The sequence below is a fragment of the Corylus avellana genome, chromosome 3 (assembly GCF_965113065.1).
Source record: "Corylus avellana chromosome 3, dhCorAvel1.hap1.2, whole genome shotgun sequence".
In the NCBI taxonomy this organism is placed as follows: Eukaryota; Viridiplantae; Streptophyta; class Magnoliopsida; order Fagales; family Betulaceae; genus Corylus; species Corylus avellana.
In genome coordinates, this window is record NC_142492.1 from 33,553,709 (window position 1) to 33,571,171 (window position 17,463).

General features: G+C 35.4%; 2 protein-coding genes and 1 pseudogene across 2 annotated transcripts; all 3 read right to left on the reverse strand.

The window, feature by feature from the left end:
* Positions 1–225: 225 nt before the first annotated feature.
* On the reverse strand, positions 226–1,797 carry ATVEX1 (Nodulin MtN3 family protein). Its single transcript, XM_059588574.1, has 6 exons — positions 1,755–1,797; positions 1,439–1,475; positions 1,097–1,313; positions 801–962; positions 599–718; positions 226–342 (listed from the first exon to the last, which is right to left on the reverse strand). The coding sequence occupies exons 1-6, from the start codon at positions 1,795–1,797 to the stop codon at positions 226–228; spliced, it is 696 nt and encodes a 231-aa protein (XP_059444557.1).
* Positions 1,798–8,072: 6,275 nt separating this feature from the next.
* Positions 8,073–11,602, reverse strand: LOC148587106 (protein DELETION OF SUV3 SUPPRESSOR 1(I)-like). The gene is made up of 3 exons (XM_088514050.1): positions 11,502–11,602; positions 11,284–11,395; positions 8,073–8,385 (listed from the first exon to the last, which is right to left on the reverse strand). Exons 2-3 carry the CDS (start codon positions 11,372–11,374, stop codon positions 8,255–8,257), a joined length of 222 nt encoding a protein of 73 aa, XP_088370176.1. The 5' UTR covers positions 11,375–11,395; positions 11,502–11,602; the 3' UTR covers positions 8,073–8,254.
* Positions 11,603–12,457: 855 nt separating this feature from the next.
* LOC132175761 (U-box domain-containing protein 19 pseudogene) lies at positions 12,458–14,664 on the reverse strand (annotated as a pseudogene).
* Positions 14,665–17,463: the final 2,799 nt, after the last annotated feature.

Here is a 17,463-nt window from a genome sequence, read left to right on the forward strand (position 1 = left end):
TGTTTTAACTGTTCATATTAAATTTTACATATTTAATAGTGTATATATGAAATGAATATGGATCAAATTGGATTTCACAGATCTATCGGTGCGAATATGTTGCTGACCCATATTAGAAAATTGATTGCTGTATTAGTTTTCATTTCTGATACAATTGCTTGATCTCTCCTATATTTGTATGTGGGACTTTTCTCTGATTGAACAAGAAATAGCAGTGTGAGATGCTTATGCATAAAAGAGTTCTGCCTCCCGAGCTCTTCTGTCCCATTGGGTCGACCTGTAGTAGCTGGCATACAGTATGAGCTGCACCAAACCAAAAAAAGTTCCCAAACCATTGGGAATCTAGAACAATCAAAAAAGAAAAATGTCAGTTTTGCTGAAAATAATTGTCTTAAACTGAAAAATCATATGTTGAAAACAAAAATCCATCTTATTTTAAGTAAAACATGTTCCCCAACAGGATAGAATATGAACTAGTTGAACCAACAGGCTAGGATAGCAGGAGTGATGTTCCATTTTATATATTAATTTCCTCACTAATTATTAAACAAAACACTAGATTAGATTAAATTACGCAGGGAATTAACAAGATTTTTACCAAGATGAAGAGATCAAATTTGAGGAGGGCATAAATCATCCAAACGACAGCATTGCAGAAGTTGGCTACTGATAGAGTGAATGGCATGTACCTCACACTCCTTGTTCTAATCACCATGCGCTGCCAAAAGAAAAAGAAAATAGATTTATATATGTGTATGTAGGTATGTATGCATGCATGTCATTGGAGAAGATACACATACCATGACGGTCAAGGGTGAAGCATACATCAATACATTGAGGACAATACACACTATCCCGACAATCGTGGATCTATGTTTGGTGGTATGGAAAAAATGTAGGGTAACGAAAACTACGCAGGCAAAGAAGATGATTTCAATCACAAGAGCAATGAGGATCTTCCGCTGAGATCAATTATAACAAACACAAATCTGTTAAGATAATGAAGAACATGCAAATAACATGAAATGTTAGAATATTAATTAAGTTACTCTATAATTACTATATTTCAGTTAAATATTTGACATGTTTTACTCACACGCTTTGACCAGGGAGAGTATAGGAAGAAGATGGTAACGTAGACGATCTCGATTATTAATCCACAGCCATTGATTGTGAAGACAAGAAAGCTGTCCGGATGGACAAAGGGAAAACCGTAGAAACACCACATTGCACAATTGATTACAGTTGCTACATAAGGGTCTGGCTTGAAATCTTCCACTGATTTTGCCTTCGTTATTTTAATGAATGTTGGGCTGCAATTTATTCGCCATATTCTAAGATTATTAGCAAGAACATGTAACAATCCATGCATGTAACAGAGACAGAGACAGAGAGAGAGAGAGAGAGAGAGAGAGAGAGAGAGAGAGAGAGATTTTACATTGGGGAGGCAAATAAGCCAATAGAGATGATATTCCCTGAAGAAGAGAACAAAAAAAAAAAAAACTCAGGCATATGCATAATGCAGTTATGGATATAATTATATATATTATATCTTAATTTTCCTAGGTAGTGACAGTAACGAGGGATTATACCCTATTTCATTAAAACTAATGAAACTAATTTTCTTGGTATTAATTGACCATGGCCAAGAAAAAACTTAAAGAAGAAAGAAAAAAACCAGATAAATGAGAAAGTTCTACAGAACATGAAATGAAACAAATAAATATAGTATGATGGAGATTTGAAGTACTGACCAATGATGCCGACAGCGATTCTAGCTGCCTCAGTGTTAACCATAGTGGGCAATGTCCAGCTAGCTATCAAGGAGATGGAGATTAATCTTGAACAAGAAAATGAAGAAACAAGAAGAAGAAGAAGAAGAAGAAGAAGAAGAAGAACAGAGATGGTGTTTCTGCAGATGTTGTTTATGGAAAACTCAAAACTTTCTCCAAGAAGTCATTATTATAGCAACATAAGACGGGTGAATGTAACTGTCTGAGGAACAAAAAACTTGACCAGACGCAAATGTCGAATGTTGCTCATTGTAAGGACATCATTAGCCAGTGAGCAAATGTCTGCGTGCTAGCTTGAATCGTTAAGGCATTCTCTTTGTACACATGTAACTTTGTCCTTTATTTCCGATATGATCTATTCTTGAATAAATTCATGATTTTGGGGTACTAAAACTATCTACATCTTGATTGTAGATGAACAGTCATGTTATCAATCACTTATTCACCATAGGATTGGTGATTTTTTTATTGGAGAAATGTTGAAACGGCACTTTTATTTTATCACTATTTCACTCTATTGCTAAAGTGCCAATTAACACTTGTTGAAAAAAACATTGAGGATTGATTGATGATATCACATTAATTATCATGTTAGGATAATGATGAGAGAAAAACGTGATTTCCACCATTACTCTTTTAAATTAAAGTAGCTTTTTAAAAAATTTATGGATGTTCTTTATAAGTTGTGTGGTATTATATTATTATTATTATTATTTTTGGAAGACTATAGTTACATTCCTTGAAATAACACATTATTTGTAGTCACCATTGTCAGGGAGACCAATTGTGGCTATCCTACCTAGACGGTGAAAATCGCAAGCACTTCCTCAAGTTCGACTGAGCCATAGCTTGATCATAGTAGCACCTACCTGCTGGGAGCAGCACATGAGGTGCCTAGATGGTAGGAACTGCAAGAGCTCCCTCAAGTCCGACTGAGGATTAGCCTGACCCAATCCCACTAGGGTATCAATAGGAATCCAAGATAGCTAATACTAATCAGGCATATGTGGGGATTATCTATTGCGGAGATTTGAACCCACGCCCTAGTACATGCCTTGACCACTTGGAGAACTTCCTTGAGCATTGAACCACCACCCTTGATGGTAGATAGTTTGATAGTTTGAAGGGTTTGATTATTTTTTAAAGTTCAGTATATTAATTGCAAATCACAAAGAGGGAAAGTGTAGTTTTTTCCTCTTTTTTTTTTTCATTTTTTTTTCCTTTTTTCTTTCTTTCTAATTAAACCACCCCAAAAATAAATGCAACCCAAGTTTGAATAACAAAAGGAGATTAAAAAAAAAAAGGAAGGTAGATGTGACCAGGACAAGTTTGGACGGCTTGATTTCAAGGTTTAGATGAGGTTAATTTGGATTGGATAACATGTCTCCATAATATCCATTAATGTATTCCTTTTGTATTTGTTTGGCCAAGCAATAGAATAAACTTATAATCTTATTTTCACAATTAAAAAAGAAAGAAAGAAATACCACTAGATTAGAAGATAATTCCTTATCCATTAGCTAGTTAATCTTTCCAATTTGATTATATGGATTAAGATTTAGTTTAAATGTTGAATGGATTTGATTTGGGTACTTCACTTTCAATCATAGACGTTTCTATCCTATAGTAAAGAATTTTTTTTTTTTTTTTTTTTTTTTAATCAAATGCGGCTATAGTAAAGAATTTATACATGCACGAATCGCTCTAATCTAATACTCCAAACATATAATACTATCCACCACATTTTTATTTATTATTTTAATTTTTTTTCACTTTACTGATTTGACACTGTCAATTAGCTTTTGGATCAGCCTTAAAAAAAAAAAAGAAAAAAAAAAGTGATATATAGCATTTTTCAACATAAGCTCTCAGTTTAATTAAAAAAAAAAAATGCTAAAAACTATATTTTTATCATACTTTGCTGATGTGGCACAGTCAATCAGCTATTGGATTTTTTTTAATTAATTTTTAATTTTTATAGAAAAAAAAAAAAAAAAAAAAAAAGATCCAACAATTGATTAGCATTTCTCTTAATTAAACTATCACTATATAACTAGGATTAGCTGCCCAAGTGCATGAAGGGATGGGCTTATCTTGAGATGAAAGGTCATTGGAATTTGGCTAAGAAAAATATTAAGAAATAATGGCCATAGGAACCACCCGAAAAGATTATTATGCTTTGACACCTGTAATAGAGATTGAAATAAATAATGAAGACAATTCAAGGGTAGTTGGAGCCTTGGAGGTTGGTATTTGATTTTTTTTTTTTTAATTAATAAAAATGAGTAACCTTTTGAAGTGAGATTGATGATCAAGCAAGAAAGTACAGTGTGTTTAGAAAATGGTGACAACTAAAAGCCTGTAGATTGATAGCAGTATGTGACCTAAAATTTCCCCTTTTTCCAGCAACTTGGATTGTAGTTTTATCCCATCTGCCCTGCAGTCAAGCTAATTTGGAAAGTTGATTTTTTATTATTTATTTTTATCAAGTTTGACTCGTTTGAGATGATATATATATATATATAGAATCAATCTAAAAGTGTTCTAGAAAGGGTATAATATTTTTGTATTGTTTAATAAAGAGAAATGAAAAATTATTTTTCATCCTATTTCCATATAGTGAATATGCGAATTAATTGAATTTGTGTGGAACTCAAACGAGTCCACGAATTCAATGGTTTAAAGATGGTTGAGCGAATAATGTGTAACATGCCTCTTTAATAAATGCGTATTATTTGCAACCATCCCATTTATTTTGAGACAAAAAGACATTTTTATATATAAAATGGTATTCTTTTTTTTTTTTTTTCTCTTGGAACAAAAAATTTACTTCGTAAGTAATTACGCAATTTCAATTTGTTCCCTCAGTTTTTAATCCGACTTTAAATTCCCTAAGTTTTGCGCATCTTTTGTTTAACTCATTTCCTCCGCAAGAAGTTAACATTGAGATTTAGAAACTTATGGAATAAATTAAAATTCCGCAACCCCTTTAGAGTAATGTTAAAAATCATATTTTTATCTCACAATATTACTGTAACAGTATCAACCAACCCTTGAATCAGTTGTTAATATATATATATATTCAAAGGTAAATTAAGACCGACACATCAATATTGTAGAATAAAAATATTATTTAAAAAAAAAAAAAAAAAAAAAAAACTTTGTAATACCTGGAGGGCCAATGTGTAAGTTGGAGTAAAAAACAGAGTATTGTTGGTAAGGGTACAGCGGCTCTGAGAAGCTTAAAAGCCTGAATCCAGAAAAGACAGAAGCGGCCCACTTGTAACCAAATGCGAACTTCAGTTTCTGTTTTGCCCACCTCAAGGAACACATGTTATCTTCTTTTCCTCTAGAATTTCTCTTCAGCTTTTTTCATGAAAGCACTTTGTAAGGATCTGTGATTTTGATGTACGACTGTGACGTTCACAAGCTTTGCGCTTCTGGGTCACTGTGTTCGAAATAGTACGGAATGTGAATGAGGTGACTTTTGGTATTGCTGCTTGCTGGGTCAAGAAAAGCAAGAGAGAGCTAGCAATCTCTCTTCCTATTATGAAAAGCAAGGAAATGGAGTTAGTCGTCTCTGTCATTCTTTTGTTTGTGGGTATTGCTGTTCTGGTAATCATTCATGTCTGCATCGCCGGGAGAGCTTTCAGGGGAGGGAATCATCAAGGCAATAATATGGTTCAAAGGGGAAGCAACGGGACCAAAAGGATGTCCACTGGGGACCTCGAAAGGCTCCCCTGCTTTGACTACAAAGCGGCAGAGAAAGGGTCTAGCTCTGTTGATTGTGCCGTCTGCTTGGACAACTTCAAAATGGGTGACAAGTGCAGGTTATTACCGAATTGCAGGCACAGCTTCCATGTCCAGTGCATAGATTCGTGGTTGTTGAAGACACCCATTTGCCCAATTTGTCGAACTTGCGTTAATCCGCCCAAGATTGACGTGATTTTGAGAGAAGAAACTAGCGTTGGAGATGAATTGACATAGAGCCGTCAGAATTGGTTCAATTCTGCATCTACTTCTGCAGCTGCCAGCTTTAGTGCCCAGATGTTTTAGATTTGTTTTGAATGCTGGTTGTCTGTTTCATTTTCAATGAGAGTGAGGTTCTTGTTTGCTTTTGTCCACTCAAACACAATACATGGAACAAATGTGGTCTTCTGAGAATCTTAGCCCCTGCTTTTTCCTTGTGCTTTTGTTTTTTTTTGGCTTATATAATGAACTGCAGAATTTGCTTGATGTGGGAATATAATTGTCTGCAGCAGAATCAATCAATGAAATTGAATTTAGGTGGATTTTTTTAATGAAGTAGAAGAAGTTTCCTTGAAATTTCTTGAAAAGTTTTTCTTTAGGATAGGAATTTGCTTGTCAGGAAAGGGAAGTCCTTACAAATATGCACTGTACCAGACTCCTTCTATCAGATTGAAATAAAAAAACAATAATCTTAGCAAGTCCAGCTAGAATTAGATTTGGCATCCACATTCTCGTTCAGCTTTAGTTTAAGATTTTTACACCTACTGCGCAGTTTATGGATGCCTTGCATTTTGATAGCTAGCATGAACAAGGCACTTAAAACTGCTCATTAGATTTATCACATATTTTGGTAGATTTGGGCGTTTAATAGAGCGGATGAAGATCCTGTTTTTTTGTTTTTTAATGGATGATTGTAGGTTCTGTTTGTGCTTATTTATTACCTTGTAAAATTCAACAGCTTTGGTTGTCTTCAACCCACCCCATTATGTAATGTCATGACTCATGTATGGTAGAAGCAAGTTGCTTCAGGCCGTGGGTCCACCAGGAGCTTAATTAAGAGAGTAAGACCTCTTTAAAGAGCAAAAAAAGCAATTATTGTGAAAAGCTTTAGAAACGCGCTTTGCCAAACACGATCACAGAGATTAACACGTTTTTCATAGAGATTGCATTATAGAGCACAAAAGAAAAAGCACTCCAGTCTCCATAGAAAAAGACAAAGGAACCTGATTAGGATGCATTTGGGCTCTTTTCCCTCTCTAAAAATGATTGCATTTGTACATGCACAGAGATCAGCAATATTGCATAGAAAATAAAATTAGAATCCGAATCAGACGCAATGAGTTGTCTGTATTACATGTGATACGGAGCAATTCATATGAGTGACTCTAGCCCCACATGCTTTAGACTGCCAAGTATTGCAGCTCATTGCATTCGATCGGGATCCATGATAAAGAGTTTTAGATACCGAGACCTTTGTGATCCCACCTCAAATGTATAACTATTTTATACAAAAACAATCATGTCATGGACCTTAAGGGTGTTCAAATGGGGGCGGTTATAACTGCCCCTCCAATCTCTAACCGTTAACCGCTAACCGCCTATAGTGATTGAGGTTAGCGGTTGTAAGGATAAAAAAAAGTTGTTAATAACTATTAACCGCCTACCCTTATATATTATAATATAAATATATATTATATATTTTATATTAATAATAATTATAATATATTAATATAACAGTCAAAACGACGTTGTTTTGGCCGTGTATAACTGTATGTATATGAAATATAATATGGTATGTGATGTTTTGGGCCAAGCCTTATTCAAAAACATTGCCTAGCCTTAAAAAAGTATGTTCTTTTCTTCTTTTTGGGAACACTTCGGCTCAAATCGTTTAAGATAAGCCAAAAAAAAAAAAAAGGTTAATTGATAGCCCAAAACACTTAAAAAGCCCAAAAACCCATATAAAAAAAAACAGTTATAAAACCACTTATTATTGGTTTGAATAACCACCCAAGACGGTTGCAGTTAGTAGTTATAGCCATTGGAACTATCCCAATTATGCTAAGCCACTTCACCGACTACCATTATACTTCTTTGCAGTTGTACTCTTCAAAAACTATATTTGAGCACTAGCCGCATATATCCTATAACCAATTCATTTCCCTATATTTAGGAAAAAAAATTTTAAAAAAAATTACAAAAACTCATCCACATCAATTTTCCTAAATTTAACCAATACCCTTGAGTAGCTACAGTGTTTCTCAATGTGTAGAAAACCAAAAGTAATTCTCTATACATTAATATAAACATTTCGCTTTCCTCTCATCTTTCATCTTTTTGTCTTTCATTGAGGATTGTGTTGAAATTTTGTAAAAAATGTGAAGGTAAGTAAAAAGAAATAATATTTTAATAGTATAAGGAAATGTTAAGGGAAGCTATTGTGAATTATATTTTGATAAGAAAACAAAAAAATAATTTTATTTACTAAACTTAAGAAAAATCAAAGGGAAGCTACTGCAATAGTAGTGCTAGTGCTCTAACCTTGGGGGTACATTTCCATAGTTATACCAAGCAAAAGATTTAATACAGAAGTTCATATGGTGGTTTCAGCAAATATAATGTGCATACATCACGACAGGAAAGAGAGCAGCTAGAGAATAAGTATGTGCATGTGCAGAGAATGAAAACAAGGATGAGCCTAAAATGTTGGCTCAGTTCTTCTCCGTATTGTTTTCCAATTCCCTCCTCAACTGCAGAGAGAAGTCATCATTAACATCATCATCATCCCAATCGTCTTCCCACTGCTGTGTCACTTCTTTTCCTTCCTCCTTGTCCTCCCACTCTGCCATACGTTATAGCAGTTAGGAAAACAATAAATAAATAAAGAAGTTCACAAAGCAGGCACAACTTATGCTCCTATTTTTAGGTCTAGGTATCCAGTCAATAAACTTTAGGGAAAAATCAAATTTAGTCCCTAAGTTGTCGTGTACCTTCAATCTTATTCCTACCATATATTACAAGTTTACTCTCAATTTTTTTTATTTTAAGAAAAAAAAAAAAGAAAAAAAAAAGGTAAATTACATTTTGCTCCAATAAACTACCACCCCATTTTTCCCATAAATTGAAATCTAGCAAAATCCGAAGGACTAAATTCAATTTTTCCCATAAATCTTATGTTAAATAGGCAACTAAAACCAATTGCATAAGATTTCATCTCCTGCTAATGAAAACAAAATATATACCGACAACAGAATATGAAACACAAAGATCAATGCACGTACAGGATCTAAAGAATTGTGTCTGGGATTTTTTTTTTTTTAAGCTGCGTACCTTAAATAGTGCTTCTCAAATCTTGCAAATTTGAAGTAGCAAAGTATGTGGTTTAGTGTTTGTGAGTTTGTGCGTGTGTGAGTGTGTGAGTGAGAGAGATAAGAACAACAAAGAACTTCATAAATATTTTGAAATACCGGAGCAAAAGAAGTACACAGCATTTGTCTGAGTCTCATGAGAAGAGAAAAGGGTATCAAGATCTTGGAGAACCAAAATCATTCAGCATCATTACTTGTGTCTCAACAGCAACACAACAAACCCAACCAAAATTCTGCATGTAATATCCATACGTATCTATCAACAAGCACAATCTCAATAATATACACCAGGCCCTTAGTTTTTTTTTTTTAATAAGTATATAAATAAATAAATGTCCGAGCTGATGAATGCAAAATCCGTATAGGGTGAGACGGAAAATGCAAGCATATCTACTCAAGAATTTCGGCAACAAAAAGGGTTGAATGCACTACAAGCATATGATCAAGCGCATCAGTTACGCTCCCTGATTGCCTTCTTCAACAAGCAATCTTGTCATATCTACAAAAGGCAAACTTGACCCAAGAAACCTAAACCCCAAAAGAAAAAGAAAGATTCTTTCAGAAGATGAATAAGCTGAATGCACAACAAGAATTTCGGCAACAAAAAGGGCTGAATGCACTACAAGCATACGATCAAGCGCATCAGTGACGCTCCCTGATTGCCTTCTCCAACAAGCAATCTTGTCATATCTACAAAAGGCTAACTTTTTTTTTGATAGGTAAAAAAAAACCTAAACCCCAAAAGAAAAAGAAAGATTCTTTCAGAAGATGAATAAGCTGATCAGCACAGCGGGTTGTACGTGTGTAAATAAAATTTTGCAAATCGCCAACCTGCTTAAAATTGTTGTCAGCTACCTACTATCCCTGAAACAAGTACTGGCAGTCAAATGTCCATTTCTCTTCTCACAAATTTTTTGAATTTACCATCATGCAACTTGTACCTTTAGCAACTTCTTTCAATTATTCACAAAACAAACAAGGTCCCTCTATCCAATGTCAGAAGACATGTACCACATGCTACCTTTCCAGCAATAAACTAAACAGAACACAACAGTTGTGAACAAAATGAGGAAACTGGACATAGCCAAAGAAGAAGGAAGTGATGAAGAACAAAATGAGGAAACTAGACATAGCCAAAGAAGAAGGAAGTGATGAAGATCATTGTCTTCTTCCTTGAATTTGTTTGAAATCCACAAGGAGAAGAGAGAATGATGAAACCAAAGTCTATTTTATTTAGATAATGATAAAGAGGCTCACACAACATACTTATACCTTCCTAAGCCTAATCTCCTAAAATAAATAAAATTACCAAGTAACCCCTAGCAACTGTTGAAGAAAACATAAATTGCTAAACCTAAATCTACACGCCACTTGAATTTAGGCTTAGGTTTAGCATTTCTTATGTTGCGTTAATATGTTTTTAGTAATTTCCTTTATTTAACGAGATTAGCATTTTGAAGGTATAAATATGTTATGTTTTGGCAATGCCTCTTTATCGCTATTTGAATATAGTAGACTTTGATATAATTACTTTCTCTCCTTGAGGATTTCAAGAAATTCAAAAAAGAAGACGGTGATCCTTTTCCCTTCCCTTTGCTTCCGCTATGTCAAAACTCCAAGGCACCTTGATAGATTTTTTCCTCATTTGACAAATAAATGCTAAATAATAAGAGATTCTAATATATTCTTTCCTTTTTTCTCTAGTGGCAAACCCAAACATTGCATAAGATCCGGATGAAAATATAAGCCTGGGTTGTTGACTAGTGGTTGCTAAACTCCCAAGTCCGGACCCAAATGGCCACATTTGTGAATCCCTTAATTTCTAATATGGCCCCTCCTACTCAAAAACAGTAAAGCAAGTAGAATCTTAACTCTTACAAATCAAACCCAGGAAACATAACACCTTACTTCGTTTTCTTTCTCTCTAATATTCTAAAAAGGAATATGGCTCTAGACTCTAGATGGAGGCATACAGAGAAAAATTTCAACTGACCAAAAAGGCTCAAGGCATTTGTAGTCAACTTAGTCAGGACAACAATTAGCCTAGAAAATCCCTTCCCATAACTTACCCACTCTTGAGCTTCCATTACCACTACCCTATTACTACTACTGTTTTGAGCAGTAACATTATTGATCTAATAGCAACAGTACAGCCAAATCATAAAACAATCCAATCCATTCCTCTCCTCAAAAACTATCCTGACCTAAACATAAACTATCTAACAGAAACCATGGCGCTAATGGATAAAATTTGTCTATCGATTTCTTAAAGCAGTAGCTGAATTTATTAACATACAACAAGTATCTAATATTCAGATCAAATTTAGATCACGTTGCTTTTCTCCACGAATAAAAAATCTTTTTTTTTTTACCTTCATTGATTTCGAACTCTTCAAACTCATCGTCGTCCTCGAACAAATCGATCTTCGCCTCCTCAGTCGCTGCCTTGGGTTCTGCCGCCATTGCCAAAGGTCACACTAGTGCCTGCAGCCAAAGCCGCATTCCATAAAAACCAACACATACATATAGAAATCCGAGAAAAAACCCTAGCTTTTCGAATTGGACAAATAGTGAGAGAAATCGGACTTACAGAGAGAGAGGGAGAACTCGGATGAAATCCCTAGAACGTTCTGGTTTAGGCAAAGAGAATACGTACAGGGTAAGGGTTTTAACTTTTAAGCACAACAAAGTCTTTGTAACGGCGTCGTTTGAGTAGAAAAGACATTATTGTTCTTTTACTGTTGGTTTGCTCTCATTTTCACCGGCTCCTCGTTTGGCTGTGAAAATGGCTTTTGGGTGGTTCTCAAAAGATTCAAGGAGGCTTGTATTAGTATTCATTGACTTAACATTATATTCATACATAGTACGAAGATATTATAGTCTGGCGTATAAGTTATTCTTTCTGTGACTCGATTGAAAAAAATATAATGAAATAGTAAAGTAAATAAAAAATAGAAATAATAGATTTTACATGGTTTGGTCATCCATATAAACAAACCTACAAAAACTTAATCGAGACAAATGTCTATGGGAAAAATAAAATTAAAGAAAAAAGTTGGTTAAGTAGCACCAAAACTTTCGCTATTTTTCTTTATTATGAATGCTTACCTTTTATAGCCTATGTTAATTACGAGTAATTCTATGATGTCTATTTGTGTCCTACTAAGAATGATGTGACTATTAAAATTACCATTGAGTTTGTGATCGATTATTATTAAGTTTTGATCTAAGAATGATTTTAATAGCCACATCATTCTTAGTAAAACATAAGTAAATCATTTAGAATTATTCATTGACTACATTCACATAACACTATGTCATTTATTCTTTCAACACACGAGCCGATGAAAAGAAACAAGAAGGAAAAAAAAACTTGCGCACACGTGCTTATTAAAACAAACATCCATTTAACTTTGTATTGGTGAAAATTGAGACGCATGTATTACATAAGATATCTTGCTGATGAGCTTGTGCATTCGCATCCATGAAGGTCGAATATATATGAAGAAAAAAAATCGAAGAACATGTGTGTATATATATATATATATATATATATATATGAAAAAAAAGCAAACACTGACATAGAAATTAGCTACTGAAAAAACCGAGCCAATTTCAAATATACATACACCTGCATCTGCATGTGTGTATTATTTACAAAGGGCAGTCTACCAGACGGGAACAAATCTTTCATGTGGAGCCGCCGGAGACATCAATCCAGAAGCGCTTGTCTCATGAAAACGATGAAGAATTTTTAGGAGCGAACAAGCCTTCTTGCTTGTATGAGAGGTTCCATCGGTTGAGAGTGAATACAGCGGAGCCATCAGCGAAGGGTCCTTGGCTAAAACACCAACAACTTCTACGCCGCCATTGATGCACAAAGACAACAAAATCGAAACAGAGTACTCTTTCCCTGCCCGCGATGTGGAAGACCGCAGAGTCCTGGTGAGCAGTGGCAAAGACGAGGTAATTTGGAGAATAGAGATTGTTCCATCGAAATTCTCAGCCAGTGAAGCAAGAACTGCTAGGGTGTCTGCAATGAGCTGAGCATTGTCGGAAGAGGCTAAAATATCAAACAGCAATGGAACAGCGCCAGCTTCAAGCACTTTTTGATGGTTTTTGGGATAGAGAAGAAGTCCGAAAATGGCGACCACGGAATTCTTTTTCCCGCAATTTGAGCCTTCCTTGATAAGCTCCACTAAACCCGGGATGGCCTCCGGTCCTTCTCCGATCAATTTCCGATACTCCTTAACCGAAGAAAGGTAGAACAATGTTGCGGCTGCTACTTGCCTCGATTCCAAGCTCAGCCCCCTCTTAAGAACGTTGAGAATCGAACTCAATCCCCCACTTTCAAAGATCACTTTTTTGCCCGTAGTATGCTTCGACAGCTTCAATAAGGCTGCAATGGCGTTCTCTTGCGTTGACTTACTGCTAAAAGACAGAAGGTTTAACAGAGGCGGGATTGTGCCTGCTTCCACCAAACAAGACCGATTGAAAATGTTCGATTTTGCCAGCAAACGAATCTCGAAAGCCGCCTTGTTTTTCTGGTCCGTTGTTCCGAAAACCAGCCTCCTGGCGAGAAATTTGGAAAGAAATCTTATTGCTTCGGCGGCTGCCGGATTAGCCGGCGCAATCGTCCTCGTTATGTCACGACTCCGGCTTCCGGACTTGGTAGACGAAATCGAAATGCCGTTGTTAACGCAAAACTGCTGGATAAGGTTTCGGAGAGTGGAATTGGGGACCAACTCTTTGCTCTTTAGCTTCTCCCCTGTTTTGGGGCAGAGCATGTTTCCAGCTCTCAGCCATTTCTCAATCGAAGAACGGTCGTAGGTCTGACCGGTCGAGACAGTGACGGGATCGGTCATTAGCTCGAGCGAAATTGGGCACCGGAAGTCATGTGGGTTGAAGCAACTAATCAGCGTCTCCGCCGCGCCGCACCTCGCATCGGTTTGTTCTTCGGCGTTTCGGTTATCTAATTCTTCAAATATCACTCCCCTGCAGTAGCTCGTCAACCCCACCAAGCTGCTCAGAAATGGAGACTCTCGCTCGTCGCTGTCGGAGCAATCGAAACCGATCTCCTCTTCCAAGAACTTGATCTCTTTGTTGCAATCACTCCAGCTTCGAATTTCAAGATAACCCAGAACTCTCTTTACAGAGCTTAACTCCGGCTCGATCCCCTTCTCGAGCTGATTCAAGATGAAAAGGACTCGTCTTGAGGCCATTTCGTCATCTGGGTCGAGGTCAAACTTTGCCTTGCGTGCTTGCCTGGCTACCAATTCAACCAATTCCTTCACTTCGCCACCCACATCGATCAAACTCAACGGAATAACGTCAAGAGCCGTAGCGACAGCCCGTATTAGCATCCGGAATTGCATAGCAACGAATTCAGACTTCATCAGCATCCAAAGCCGAGCGCCTTCCCGCCCACAATCTTCCAATAAGAACTTGATTTTCTGGAATGTGAGGTGGAGCTCGGAGAAGCAGAGAACAAAAGAATCCGATAGAGTTAAACCGCGGCTCCTTATTTCCTCAAAGTACACGAGAAGAATCCCGATTTGGCGAACTGTTTCTCTGGCATTTCGTCGTTGTGTCACAAAGAGTTTCGTTTGGTAATTGCATATGTGTTGAGAGAGAGTGATTAAGGAGCTGAGAAGGATCTCTGGGGATACACCTTCGCATGGGTGAACCGCCGGAAATTTCAAAGCCCGGCGATCACTCCGATTGAACTTTTGAATCATAGCAAGTGTTAGAATGAAAAACAGGGTAACTCTGTTTCGTGAACATTTGCCGGGAGGAGTACTAAGTACAAAAAAAAATCTAGGGGACACGTGGTAGAAGATGGTGCCAACTGCCGTGCGATCGCTGGAGAGGGCTTTCAGGGACACAGATTGTGGCGGTTGAGGATGATGAACACGTGTATAGTTTGACACGTGGCAGTGTGGAGTTGGCAGGTGAGGCTTCCTGGATCCTCCCCTCAGGAATTTGGTAGGAGTAATTGGTGTACGGACAAGTTTGTCAATAACTGAAGTGATGGCTGGTGGGTCCCTGTGACCGACCCTGAAACGTGGACATATCCATGAGTGACATGGTAGCCAGGGAAAGTGTGTCAAGGCAAAGTAAGCTGACTGGAATATAATTTAATTTTTAAGGCAAAATACGTGTATTTTCTTTAAATTGGGTTTAAAGAATTTTATATTTAAAATAAGTTTAAAAGAATTTATTTAATAAAATATTTTATATTGACATGTATTTAAAATATTTATAATTGTTTTTAAATGTATATATATAAGAGAATCAAATACATTTTGAACACGTCGATTTAAGATGACGATAACAATCATCTGTATATAGTATAGTCAAATATTTGGAGCTTGTGTTGTTGAAGTTAGATTTTTGCTAATATTTTGCATTTTTTTGACAATAAGACTATAAAATAATGTTCTTTCCAAAATAATAAGTAGGTTCAATTGATAATATTTTTAATTAGGATCATAAGATACATTTTATTTAACTTATTATAGTTAAGCATTTAAGCTCTATATATAATAATACTATTCATTTTTGAAATAGTGATTTTATTTTATTTTATTTTTTTGGCATGTCTACACAAGAAAAATGAAGGAAGGATTCGAACTAGTGACCTCCACTTCATAAGACATAGTCCACTACCGATTAAGTTATTATTCGGAGACAAGTAGTGATTTTATTCAATTAAAGAGAATGTTACAAAGGATCGCAATTAATGCTTGTAATTCGTTGACTAAGTTGTAGACTATTCGAGCACTTAATGCCTAATGAGAGAGGGATTTCGACGAGACTGATACGAAGTCTTCTCTCAATTGCAAAGGTTCCGGTCCGTAATAATATTTTGAAAACATATTTGCCAAACTAAAAGGTTTTGTACAAAAAATTGTTTTATGATAAAACGTTTTCTTTTTTCATTTTGTTTTTTTTTTTTCAAAATAAATAAAAACTCAAAATGCTTATAAAATTACTTTCATTTTTATGTCCATCAAAATCTCTTTTTTTTTTTTTTCAAACAAAACATCCTCTAAACCTTCGCCACATGAAAGAACAAAAATTAAGATTTTGATTGTCGGTGGATGGTGATGTTTTCCATACAGGCATGAAGCGTGCCTTTGCATGTTTATGATCATGGTACGTGGCATTAAAAGATTGGAGCCTGGATACGTGGAGGATCATAGTGCAAGTTTTCCTTTTTTTTAAAAAAAAAAAAAAAAAATTCCGAAGTTATTTAATTATAATTAACTTGATATGAATACAAATATTAATTAAAGAGAAATAATCATTCATATATGGTGGGGGCATAAGAAGACTAACACATGCACCCACCCACCCACCCACCTTTATATGGTGACAAATCAGCTGGGTCTATTTTCTCATGCATATCTGCTTAATTACTCATTCAAACTTGGAACTTTCACTAATCATGCTTATTGGTGGGCCTAAATCCTTCTAATTGCTGCTGATTTTTTTTTTCTTTCTTTATTTGATTTAAACAAAAAGCATGATGTTGACTAATGAATGGAAACAGCTTTGACGTGGACCAACCATTTTGTGACTAATATACATAACGCGCTTGATCTTTCCACATCAAAATAACTTGACCCATAAATATTAATAAAATATATTATTAATGGGGAAGTAGGCTTACTTCTTCCCACCTAGGATTTAATTATCTTCATGAAGAGATGGTCATACTTAATTCGGTCTAAAAAGCCTGCTCCAAAAGAGATCCTAAGCAAAATTAGAAAGTGTTTTTTTTCTTTTCTTTTTTTTTTTTTTTATGTGAAAATGATTTTGAGTATTTTGTTAAAAAAAAAAAAAAGTTAGAATTGCGACCGACCAAGAAAAAAGATATAAGGCCAAGATTGTACTTTTGTAATAATATCTAGATAAACGATTCATTTCCTCCTTCAATCCTTCTTTATCTTCTCAATTTTAAAAATTATTATTGAATTTGTGAGAGTCATTTAAGTCCTACACATTAATGTGTCTAATATCTATATTGTTAATGTAGTGACTCTCATCTCATTAAGTCACTAAGACCTTCAGTTTTACTCATGGTTTGAGATTCTCATTTTTTTTTGGCTCCCACAGTCATCCTATATAAAGGACATGTATCATTTTGGTTAGAGCATTACATATATAGCTACACAAAAGAGAAAAAGAAAAAAAGGGCGCTGCCTATTTCCAAAAGAGAGGGAAAAATAGAGACCAGTTTGTACCAACATATTCTCTAAGACTTTGAAATCTGAGTGATTTCTCTCAAATATTTTTAACTTCATCTTTCATAGTGAATTTTTTCTTAATCACCTCCGTAAAAGGACGTACATCACATTGATAGAGCCACTTAAATATTGGTATTATTTTTTGTGTGATTGTCTTATCCTTATTTACCGTAATTGTCATCGTTTTTGCAAAGCGTGTATATTAAACAGGAAGTGGCCCAATTTTGATGATTATTATTAAAAAATTATGTTTCGTCCATTCTACTTAAAGACACAATTTTTCTCCAAACAGAGTTGAAA